General features: G+C 38.5%; 1 protein-coding gene across 3 annotated transcripts in view; it reads left to right on the top strand.

Moving 5' to 3' along the window:
- The window catches only part of NUF2 (NUF2 component of NDC80 kinetochore complex), a 37417-nt gene extending 25689 nt beyond the window's left edge, over positions 1–11728 (top strand). For all 3 annotated transcript variants that reach the window (XM_067532405.1, XM_067532407.1, XM_067532406.1), the window contains 6 exons: positions 1074–1136; positions 3287–3424; positions 5276–5416; positions 6486–6661; positions 9000–9135; positions 10884–11728. In XM_067532405.1, coding sequence (XP_067388506.1) covers positions 1074–1136; positions 3287–3424; positions 5276–5416; positions 6486–6661; positions 9000–9135; positions 10884–11021 — 792 coding nt within the window. In that variant the 3' untranslated portion in view covers positions 11022–11728. The remainder of the gene's footprint in view (positions 1–1073; positions 1137–3286; positions 3425–5275; positions 5417–6485; positions 6662–8999; positions 9136–10883) is intronic.
- Positions 11729–12551: the final 823 nt, after the last annotated feature.

Genomic DNA, 12551 nt, shown 5'->3' on the forward strand with positions numbered 1-12551 from the left:
TCTTATTGTTCCTTTCTTTTTATAATAAACCTTTAGTTTTAGTTACTAAAGGATTGGCTTGCAGCGTGGTATTTTGGGTAAGGTCCAAACTTGTATTGATCTGGTACTGTGGCTGACCCTTTGGGGTCAGGAGGAACTTTTTGGTAAAGAGCATAGAGTTTAAATAACTGGTCTCTTTACTGGACCTAGTGGCTGATTGGGGGCCAGATACAGGAATGCAATAAAGGGGACTGTGTGTATTTGTATACTAGCTTCTTGATAACCGGTTTGGGGAATCAGAAGCTCAGTTTATGGCTGGTTGGGAAGTCTGGCTTCAGTGCCATCCACCAGTGCTACGAGAATCTGCTCTCCTTTTGCAGCCTGCCCTGACCTTGGCATTTTCAGGTGGCTACTCTAGGCACTGAAGGGTCACAGATACACCATAAAAGATAAGACAACAATTGGTCCAGACCTTCAAAACAGCTAAGAGTATAATGGGGCTATCACCAGGACATGCTAAAGATCAAAAGACCCTGACTGGTTAAAAGATGCCCCTAATAGAAAGGGAGGGGAAAAGTGCTCAGCATGCCCACACAGATAGGAGCTGCAGGCAGGCATGTTCTCTTTAAGCAGGGCCTAAGCATGTAGGGCAGGAGCAGTTAAAAGTCAAGATCCATGCAGTTAAGTCTCCCTTTGTGTTGTTTGTAACCCATATTTCTGAAAGATGTACTCCTGTTAATGTTCAGCAATACTGTTTGAGGAAGGCTGTGGTGTCTCTGTGCATAAATCACTAGTAATTTCTCCCAGACACATCAATAGCAAGGTCCAAATCCCAGCTGGACTTGCTGAAATAGTCATGATTGGTACCCAGGGGGCTGTAACCCAGGTCCCCATATAAGAGTGAGTGAACATCTAAGAGGTCTGACAGCTGTGGATGTGCAAGTGCTGAGACACTGAGAAGGGCTAGCTGTGCAGATAGCTGGTAACTGCTTTTTTCAATAGGTTCTTCTCTGAAGTAAAAGTTCAACTTAAAACCAGAAGCTATCCTAATAATTCTCCCCTCTTAACTGTCAAACAATTGTTCTCTTCATTAGACGGTGTTGCAAGAAGTGACTTCCCAAAAGAAAGCAGAAGTTGCAGAGAGAACCCGAAGTCGGGTAAGTATAACTCAATTTAACTGGGATTTGAACAGTAGCCTGGAGTAAGTGATAGAACTTGTTTTTTCTGTAGCATCAGATTTTTCTGCTTTAACTTCTGCTAGCTAGGTGTAGTGTGACTGGTTCAGATGATGAAATTCGATTGCATTTTAGAAACCACTTCTATGTTTGTATTTCATGGAAACTTGCATGGTAAGAATGTTTGGTTTTGATATGCCTGGGACTCAAGCACTTGTAACTAAGGTTGCTAACTCCTGGTCTAAACATAATTTTTGTACCAATATAGCTATTTCAGTTAAGGATGAGACTTATGTACTGAAATAATTATCCCTGTACAGACCCAAATGTGGGATGTAGTTATACTGGAATAAGGGTGATAATACCAATATAGCATCTTTATACTGCCATTACAAGAAGTAGGACTGAGTGCACTTGTAGGCGCTAAAGATTTACATTGTTTTGTTTTTGAGTGCAGTTACATAGATTTTTGTTGCATTTGTAAGTTGCACTTTCACGATAAAGAGATTGCACTACAGTACTTGTGTGAGATTAATTGAAAAATGCTATTTCTTTTATCTTTACAGTGCAAATATTTGTAATAAAAATAATATAAAGTGAGCACTATATACTTTGTATCCTGGGTTGTAAGTGAAATCAATATATTTGAAAATGTAGGAAAAAATTAAAAAGTATTTATAATTTTAAATTTGTATTCTATTATTTAACTCTGCGATTAAAACTGTGATTAATCACAATTTTAAGTGAGTTAACTCAAAATAAATTAATGGCTTGAGGTAACTGCGATTAATTGACAGCTCCAGTTAAAAGATTTCAGCCATTTGAGTATAAAGTGGCGGGGAGGAAGACGATTAAAAAAATCTTACAACTCTGTGAACTGCTGTAATAATGCTGAAGGAGCTGGACATGTAAAGTTGAAATTTAGTGCAGAAGTCCTTGTAGAAAAATCCCTTTAAACATTTGAAAATTGGGTTTTCACTTGACCAAATTATGAGCCTTTGAAAATTTGACTTTATGTATATGTAGAGTTGTTTGGTATGATGCCCATTTTATATGTTGCACATCAAATGAAGGATGGCTGTCCAACAAGAGCTGAGCGCCTTCCTACTGATCCTGTAAGGTGCATGGGATATATTGTTCCCATTGCTCCTCGCCTCCATCTTCCTCCTTTGGAAAGAAAAATATGTAGATGCTCAATACATCAGATCTTAAATCAGAAAAGATACTGGACCATTATAACACTTTACATAAGTATGCGAGATGGAAATACTACTAGTATTTAAAGTTGTAGAAAAGCTAAATATTGCACTGGTATTAAAGAAATAACAAATGATCACATAGCTAAAGACCATTGTGTTTCATGCAAATAAAAGGATAGAGTTAAGGCTATATATGCTACCTTTGGAAATTCCTGATTTGAATGCTTAACTATAGAACTATGATATTCTTTTAGAGTTTATTCTTCATGGAATAGTTACATCACCTTTAAGTCTTCAGAGACTATGAAAACACTCTAGAATGAGTAGGGGAAACAAGGCATCCTCGTAACTCTTGGCAATAGCTGTACCTCCTTAGATATTACCTATTTTACAGAGAGGGAGAATGTTGTTCAGGACTAGAATTGGGCAAATGGAGGAAAAAAATTATGCATATTCTTGTCAAACAGCTGGCTGTTTAGCTCTGCTGGTATTTGACCTCTTATTCATTAACATTTGGATAGTGAATCTTTATTGGCAAGAATGTTTGCAGCAAGCATGTGTGCAGCGAAAATAACATGCAGTCATGTAACTCAAATGGTACTATATAAAGCACATGCACCAAGGAGCAGAATTAAGGCAGCCTTAATGTTGGCATTTCCTGATCTGAGTGCTTTGCTTGGCAACTGTAACATTCTTAATAGAATTTAATAGACTCTAGGCTTTTAAAAGAAAAATACTAAATAATTTTATGATGTAGAACAACTTGCTAAACAGCAGTAGAATGTTGTCCTGCACAAGATGCTCACTGCAGAGCCCCGCCTCATTGAACTTCTTTCCTCTTCTACTTAAACCATCAGAAGACAAATAATCATTTACAGTATTATTAAAACTGATAGAGATCAACCATATATTTTTAATGGTCTTTCTAATTAGAATCAGCTAAAAGTGACAATGGCTACTTTGAAAGAAGAACAAGAGCAATTGAAATCAAAAATTGTAGAGTCTCCAGAGGAACTGAAGAATTACAAAGAAAATATGAAGGAGACTGTCCAGAGACTCAAGAAAACCAAGGTGAGTCTTGATCGCTGTATTATGCTTGCCTTGTACTTATTAGTCTATTAAATTTCCTCTGTGATGGGGAGGACATGAATAATGATATGAGTCTGTCTACTGGCATAATATTGAGAGCTGCTTGCCCATCATTTAAAAAAATCAGCAATAGATGACTAGCAGGGAATTTAAGAATTTAGTTTATAATGAATGAAAACAAAGACAGCTGATATTTGGAGAGGTGTAGTAATCATAGAATATTAGAGTTGGAAGGGACCTCAGGAGGTCATCTAGTCCAACCCCCTGCTCAAAGCAGGACTAACCTCAGTTATATCATCCCAGCGAGGGCTTTGTCAAGCCTCAGCTTAAAAACCTCTAAAGATGGAGATTCCACCACCTCTCTAGGTAACCCATTCCAGTGCTTCACCACCCTCCTAGTGAAAAACTTTTTCCTAATGTCCAACCTAGACCTCCCCCCCTGCAACTTGAGACTGTTGCTCCTTGTTCTGTCATCTGCCACCACCGAGAACAGCCTAGCCCCATCCTCCCTGGAACCCCCTTTCAGGTAGTTAAAGGCCGCTATCAAATCCCCCCTCATTCTTCTCTTTAAGCATGGGATCACAATTGCTTTAGTGCTATTGATGATTTTTTCATCTGTAATACTAAGCTTAGAAACTTTGGGTCCCTGGAGCCTGCGTGGCAGTGTTTTGACATCTCTTCCCATGCCCTGGCCTCTTGACCAGGTGCTCCAAGGTTACCTCTATTCTCACTCAGTCATTCTGAATCTGGAGGCTTGCGTTCTTCTCTCTGGGAACACTTTATCCCAAAATAACAATCTAATTCCAAAGTCATTTGAAATAGGTTCACTCCAGTTAAAATAGAGAAAGTAAATCAAAAGGAAGCAGATAATTAAGATTTCAAGTTGTTTGTGTACCTTAAGTCAGCTGCACAAAAAAAAAAAAGGCAATAGTAGCTTCAGGAACTAAACATGTCCCTTAGTCCCCATTCCAATTTGTGGTTTTCTAATCGCTGCTTTGAATTCTTAAATTTTTCACTTCTCCTGATGTGTGAAGACTCATGACAAACAAGAGAAAACTAAATGGCCATTCAGGGAAAACATTGGAATCTCTGAGTGTCTATATGTGTGTGTATCTGTGAAATGCACAAACTAAACAGAAGAAAAATACAGGAAAATGTTCCTCTAACTTCTTCAGTTACAGTATATATTTATCTTTTGGGTTACCTGTAAAAAATAATGGACAGAGAAAGTTCAAACAAGTATATATTTCAGTACAAATCTTACAGCCATGAGATTGATGTTTGTCTCTACCTCTCATGAGCAGACTGATTCATCTCTGTGTCAGTGAAGCTCACAACTTGCTGCTCTTCAGATTTCTCTCCCTATTTATATTGCTTTTGTTTTGTAGGTGTGAAGTTATTACCATCTGACTCTAATCAAACCTCCCTGTGTACTGCTAGTTGAGACCATGTGAACATAATTACACTTCTACTAATATAGAGTTTTCCATTGTATAACTTTTTTATTCTGTCCCCCAACAGGCATTGTAGTACATAGAATAGATAAATTTACTTACTTATTGCTCAAGGTTTGGTTGAGTACAGCAACTAGGTGTCATCTCTGCCTTCCCAAAACAATGTATTTTTTTTCCCTGATGCATAATCTTGTTGGCAAACTCAAAATTTATTTCCTTTTAGCAACAATTTTGAAGTTACTTGATTTCTTTAATTCCAGTTTATATCAAACATTGAAGGAGTAGTCACAAGAGCAAATGTGCATTACTGCAGAATATAATAGAAACCACATTTCACTCATTTCTTTAAGTAAATAGCTTTTTTTTTTTTTTTTTAAAGCAAGAGGTTATTGAGAAGTATGAAGGTTATCGAGACCTAGTTGAGATTCTGCCATCATGTCAATTGGAGGTGCAATTATACCAAAAGAAAATGCAAAGCCAAGGAGCAAATGTGGAGAGAATGGCCAATATCTCATCAGAGGTTTGTATTATGTACTTGTGTGTGTCCCTCTAACTGCATGTATGAAATAAATTGCTCTCCATTAAGTACCAGGTTTTAATTTCATGCAAGTGTTGCTCCTGTTGCTCTGTCTAATTTTTTGTTTAGGATATGAATCTGAAAAACCATTAGGTAAATGTACAAGTGATATCTGCTAAAGTTGAATCGACTTGAAAGCAAAGCGAGTTGCCTTCCAGCACCTAGATATAATAGCCAGTCCCATATCTATTTTCTTAATCATAATCTTCCATGTCAATAGTTCTCTTTATCCCAAAGGATCCTAAGCCACTTCAAAACTATTTATAAGCAGCACCACCAAACTGCAGCCACTGTTGGGATGGAGTACAACAACTTCCCTTAGCACATCAGTGAGTGGGAGAGAAACTTTTGATTTAAGGTCATAAGGACAAACTCCTGTAAACTTGTTGCCATCTTTAGTAGTGGAAGCACCTATTGCCATAGAAACATAAGCCAAAATAGCATGAATGGTATTCTTTTTATACAACTTTATTTGTTCGGAGGAGGGAAGTTTGAATTTTAAACTGTTCTACTTACTGGAAGAGCAGAAGCCAAAAGGAGGAAATAGCATTGTAACCAAAATGATCATTTTAATAAGCACCTTAACTTTCAGTATTACCAACCAGTTTTTCATTGGACAAAATTTGTTTGTTATATAGCACCTTGCTAGTTAAGGCAAACAGTTTGGGAGAATGATAGAGTATTTTAGTAAGTAAAAATAAAAAGCTACCTTATTGTTCACTTCTTTAGGCAAAACATAGTAAAGTTTTGAACATTTATCCTGGGTAATTAACTGTAGGATATTGCAGTAATTACTGTAAGTCTGATTAAGTGATGTTACCCACCAAGCCAGACCTGTTAAATATTTACAAAGTGTGTTAACTGTTGGATTTCTAGGCAGAATTAACTGGGTTTTCAGACTATCAGAATGAGAATGAACAAAGTTCTATTTTAGCAAATGTCCAATAGAGGGACATTGCATTTCTCTGATTTTATAGAATTGCTTTTCAGTATTTCTTCCAAAATATCGTAGGTCAGAAATCTAGAGGACCAGATTGAGAGTGGCCATATAGAGTTGAAGAATGCCAAGACAGATGAAATGTCCTTAAAGAGACTGGTCACTGCTAAGCGTGAGAAGCTGTCTACGACTGAAATAAGGATAAAGAAGAAACATGAGGACGTTGAGCAGTACAAGCGCACAGTATTTGAGTACGGCTGAGTTGGCTTTTCTACCTGGTGCTACTTTATCTGACATACACTTACAAAAATTCACATTCCTGTTACAAACGTGTAACAAGTAGTATAGAGGGAAATGGGAGTGATGGGGGAATAGTTCTGTGAAGACCAGTAATGCTGTAGGCAAGCACTTGGGCACTCTGATCAATAATTGCAATGTGACTTGACAGCAACTCTTTTTTAGTGGATTACTAATTCAATTTATAATGCTTATTCTTGATTCTTTTATCTTTTTAAAGAAAATGTCACACTGGGATAATTTTCCAACTCATCAGACTTCAACAAAGCCCAATTTGCCTTTCATGAATTTTTCATAATTTCCCTTGCCACTTTTGCTCATTATCAAAGCCATTCAAGACCCACAGGGAAATGGGGTCGTGTATCTCAGGAAGGGTATAATCCTGATGTGACACGTCTAAAACAAAAGAAAAAGTGTCATTTGATCAAAGCTTCTCAGCCCATCTTCTGTCCTACGTGATGTAGCAGGCACATCAGAAGGCTGGGCCTGGAACATCACAATCCTTTCTGGAATGTTGCATAGTCTTCATTTAGATGGGGAAAGTTAACTGAGTGCTCTGGTCCTATCTAAGGGCTTGTGTTCTTGGCAGAAAGCTGTGCTTAGATTTTTGTGGCCGGTCCCCCTGGTTTCTGTCACTCTACTGAATTTTGAAGTAGCTTAAAGTAAGTGGAGATTTTAATTAAATAAAAAATGAAGGCAGTACAATATAGAATTCCTTGTGCTTGCTTTTTTTTTATATTAAATGCTGCTGTCAGTTTTTGATGTGCTGTAGATTTTTGCATTAACACATAATTGCCTTGTAGATGTTTCCAGTGCTTAGACTATTAGTGGCTTTAGCAGCAAAGAATGGGAGGGGAAGTAGTTTTGGGATCCTGGAGAGCAGAGGGCTTTTTGGTGGTGAGCAGGAGAATGCATCTTTTCCTTTGTGAATAGGAGCAGAGATGACTTCAAACTTCTTGTTGAGCTTGAATGCCTTGTCTCATCTGACAGCAAGCCGTTGCCTAATGCTTCCACAGTGGGGAGGGTTTTCCCTGCACAGTTCTATGTCCAGGAGGATGCTGGGGGAGTGGTAGCCTTGGCTGGGCCCATTTTACCCCCTCGCCCAGTGTGTCTTGAAGAGCTAGAAGCTTAATACTTTTCAAATTAAAACTTTTGTGCAGCACAACTTTGTGGCTGGGTGAATTTTATGGCCAGTTCCACATGCAGAGAATGGTGCAAAACGCACAGGACTAGGCATAAGGTCAAAACACTTTCTATTAATGATGATGCAACTTCAGTGCAAAACCCTAGTTACATTCTGTCCTGAAGCATTTTTTTAAAAATATGAACCATCAAAATCCTTTTTCAGAGCCTGCATTGTCAAACAGCTAATCTTCAAACTGTTTTCAAAGCCAAGTACTAGCTAATTCTTACATCAGTGACATGGATCAGTGGTATTGCCATTTTAAAGACTGAGAGACCAAGACACAGGAAAAATTGAGATCCCATAGGAAGTTTGTCTGAGCTGCCCTCAAGGTACCAGTCCCACTAAATCATGCTGCCTCTCGGGCATGTGTTCTCAAGCTCACGGGCACTAAATATATTTGGGGGGGCATGCGATGCTTTGGGAAAATGGCACCTGCTGCTGGCTGGGTGCCCTGCACTGAAGGCAGCACCGGAGAAGTAAGGGATATCAATGATATATCATGCCATCCTTCTGTGTGCTGCTGGCAGCAGCACTACCTTCAGAGCTGGGTGCCTGGACATCAGCCTCTGCTCTGTGCTCTTCCTTCCGAGCTGGAGAGCGGTATATGGACTTGGGTGGCAAGGGGCATAAACAACTTCAGATTCAAAGAAGGGAGGCATGGTCAAATAAGCTTGAGAACTACTGCCCTAGTCTGGAGTATGATGAATGCATCACTCAACGGTAGAAAAACACTTAAAGCCAGATCCCCAGCCTGTTTAAATTGCTGTAGTTCCACAGAGGTCAACTGAGCAATTTCTGCTCGACAAGTTATATTCTTAACTCCTTTGAGTTTTGTTTCTTGATGCGATATAGCTCTAGGATTTAAGAATTGAGGCAACTTTTGTGATGTCAGCATGATGGAAATAAATTATACACATAGATGGATAAATGTTACTTATCCCACAAGTGCAGCTTTTTCTTCACTCTTGCAAATAACCGTTGTAGCTGTAATTTAGAAAATCACTTTCCTTGACTCCATATCCAGTATGAAATCCATCTTTGTGTTTATATTTAATTTGGGGTGAGATGATAGTGCTGAACCAAACTATTTTATACCTTCTTGCTAGGTATTGTAACAGAGTTCAGGAGAAGAGAGGGGCTGTCTATGAGAAGGTGACGGCGATTCACAAAGAAATCCAGCATGTAAGATTCAAAGTCCAGCAGCTGAATGAGAACGCTGAAAAGGAGAAAATGAAAGCACAGGTAAGCAGGAATTCTTATCCAGTACTGGGGAGGAAAGCTGGGCAAAACTGTTTGGACAAATAGTTAATTTGCCAGCAAATGCAGTTTAGTTCACCCAAAACTCATTGCGTTTGACACAAATTTGCCAAATAGTTTTTTTGCAGGAGCACACCCTAGACACTAGGCTATGGAATATTCTGGTGTGAACATTTCTCTTTCTTGTTGAGGCTGTTTCACTTCTTTTAGTCATTGGAGCAAGGACTTGAACTTGGTATACCAAATCCTTGGTGAGTGCCTTAACAACCAGGCTATAGAGTCATTCTTTGTCTTTTCCTAGCACAATGACTATAAATGGACATTCATAATGATGACAAAAATTTTAAGGAGGTCCCACCACCGCTTCCTCAGTCCTATAAAAATATCTGTAACCAAATGTTTCGAGTTGAATGACATGTTTTGTTCAACCCAAAATGGATTTTTTAAAATTTGTCTAAAAGTTTTCAGTTGTTTTGGGCTTAGTTCAACCTGAAGTGACTTAATTTTTTGGAACTGTCAGCAAACTAATTAATCAGTTACTTGCTCAGTTCTTCTGGGGAGCCTCAAAACGTTACATAGCTCTGATGTAACTAGCTATAATTATAAACTAAAAAGACTGGTCCCACACCAAGGTATGTTGGAGTAGTAGCTTCTGCTGAGTGGTTAAATTAGCTAAGAATGGAAGTGCATTTGCCTGATTTGGTTCCCTCCTTATCTACCAAAAAAAAAAAAAAAATTGCCGCAAAATTGGTATGTGAGGCCTGTGGTGGAGAGATTTTCTTTGATTTTATATGAATCAGGTAAAAAGGGTTTAAGAATTGTGTGTAGTCCATTAAATATATGCTATGTGTTGTCCAGTCTGAAAGTCATCTAATTTCTCTGCCTGTAGCAAGAATATTGAAAGGAACGAGGCTAAAGGTTAACTTACTGGGCTCATCTAGTCCACAGGGCTGAAGTTTCAATTGATTAAACTAGTTTTAACATTTATCGTTAACAGCCTCAGAATGGCATATTGGCTCTAGTGAGTACTTATATCTTGCTCACGGCTCTGCACCTGGGCGGTGTGTGAAGAGAGTTGTAATTTCCTGGCTCTCTTGCATGGAATAGAAGGATAGTGGATATGTTACCTTGCTCTGCTGCTCCTACCCTTAGCCCCCCAATCCACATGTCCTTCCTGCAGCAGATGTCCACAGCAGGAAAGTCCTGCTCAATGCCAGCTAAAGTCCATATAAGCTAAGCTCTTCTCAGGTGACCCTTAGGTAGTCTGCAGGAGGGAGAAGAAGACCAAGGGGAAGCTTTGGGGCTATGGAGCAACATAATACTTCAAGAGAGCCCCAATCCCGTGGATAATAAGCAGGCTGCTGAATCAGGGGTCTCCTGTGAACCTTACAAGGATCAGCGGGCTTGGGAAAGGGAGTGTGCTGCATTGTTGCAGGGGGTGAATTCCACTCCTGTGGCCCTTCTGAGGTGTGTGTGTGTGTGGGGGGGTGTAGGTAGAGTGGAAGGTGAGTGCAGGATAGCCTGATTCCTCTGAATTTTAGGAGATGGCAGTTCCCATCACTCTCCCATCCCTGTGCTCATGTGCTGTACCTTTTCCCTGGATACTCCTGAGCAGGACTGAGTGCAGTTCTGATTCACCCAAAACCGGTTCTGTTGTCTCTTAGATCCTTTGTAAAGCATCAGCATTAACACTATTGATGGGAAAACCTAATTCATTAACTCTCTCATCTTAGGAGATCTATCTTAACCTGAGGGCTGGCTTGGAGAAATACCATGAAGCTCTGGCAAAGATAGCAGAGAGCTATGCAGCCTCACGAGATGAAAAAACTGCTGAACTAAAGAGGAGAATACTTAGAGTTCAGACTTCCTGAACTAGCTGTTCTACCGGCTTTCATTTGGACTCTGTTTATTGTATTTATCCTCATATTTGGATTTGAAATATTGCATTTTATGTGGAAAGCTTCTTCTAAAAACCACCTCAGAACACATTTAGTATTATAAAGAGGCCCCCGTATTGTCAACTAATTAACCTTGGTAAAAATGGACTTGGACATCCTGTCTGCATTATATTTCTCAATTTTGATTCTTCTAGTGGTAAGTTTACCAATTTAACTTGCTTACATAAAATAGTTTGAGGGTTAATTTTGTCTTCTAGAGTAACTCCAGTTTTTACAGAAACTACCCAGAGGATCTTGGTTTTGGGGTAGCTTTGGTTTGAATGGAGATATCTTTCTTAGATCTTGGTTATAGTATTTTCCAGCTATATTGAACATAATCTGAATTAATTTAAGTTCCGTCTGATTTTGGGACAAGTCTTACTGAGATCATCATGATGGGAGAGTGGAATCTTATATAAACTCTGGCTTGCTCTGCCCCTGACTTTCAGCAATAAAGAAGCCCTCAGAAGAAAGAATCCTATCTGGGGGAACTACATACTTTTAGTTGGTTTCTTCCTGGAAGTTTGAATCCATGGTCTCTGCTCTGTGTAGTATTGAACACTCATTTATGTTTGTACAGGATAAGTCCATGTTTGGGCAGACAACTGAATTAAAAATAAAATGACGTGGATTAATATTCATTATCCATTTCTACTGAAACTGCTTTTCTAAAATGTTTGGCCAGATTGCCTTGAACACTTTTCAGCTTGTTTTAGTAAACATAAAATGTTACTTTTAAATAGCTGCTGTAAAGATTTGGATAGCCTCATTTCTCTATTGTATTCTTTCACCCTACCTTTTTGTTGACTCACTCCCTGGCATAAGTATTTTAGTTTTTGAGTTTTATATCTCATCTATGTTTATCTTGAGACAAGGTGGGTGAGGGTAATAACTTTTTTTTTTTTATTGGACCAACCTCTGTTGGTGAAAGAGACTAGCTTTTGAGTTATGCAGAGCTCTTTTTCAGGCCTTATTCTTTGTCCTGCTTCTTTGGTTAGGTTTTCGCCTTTTCCTGGGGTCTTTTCCTGCAGTTCTTCAGGACTGAAACTTTAAATATCAGTGTGTCTATTTTGTTGCCTCTCTCTCTTCTCTATTTGGATCTGTTTTTTTCCAATGTCTTTTTCTTGATCTTTTGGTTTGAGATCCTTTCTAAAGTCACCTTGGATAAAATTTTCAAAAGATCTTAAGTAACTTGGGTGTGCTTGAAAATAGGACTCGAGAATTACTCTCATCTTCCTTTAGTTGAACTGTTGAATATTTCTTTGTTAATTTGACTTCTGGGTTAGATTATTTTAGGCTGTGTCTGTGTACCATGTAAATAAAACTAAAATTTGATTACTCATTGGTTTCAATATATTCATAAGCTGGATATAACTAAAAAGGTACAGGAGAAATATTAGTAATTTTAAAGAAGTTTTTAGACCTATATATACAATATCCTTCTATACAAAAGACCTGTATATA

Source organism: Emydura macquarii, unplaced genomic scaffold (genome assembly GCF_026122565.2).
Source record: "Emydura macquarii macquarii isolate MOO-44397 ecotype Brisbane River unplaced genomic scaffold, CSIRO-AGI_Emac_v2 contig_3287, whole genome shotgun sequence".
NCBI classification, from domain to species: domain Eukaryota; kingdom Metazoa; phylum Chordata; order Testudines; family Chelidae; genus Emydura; species Emydura macquarii.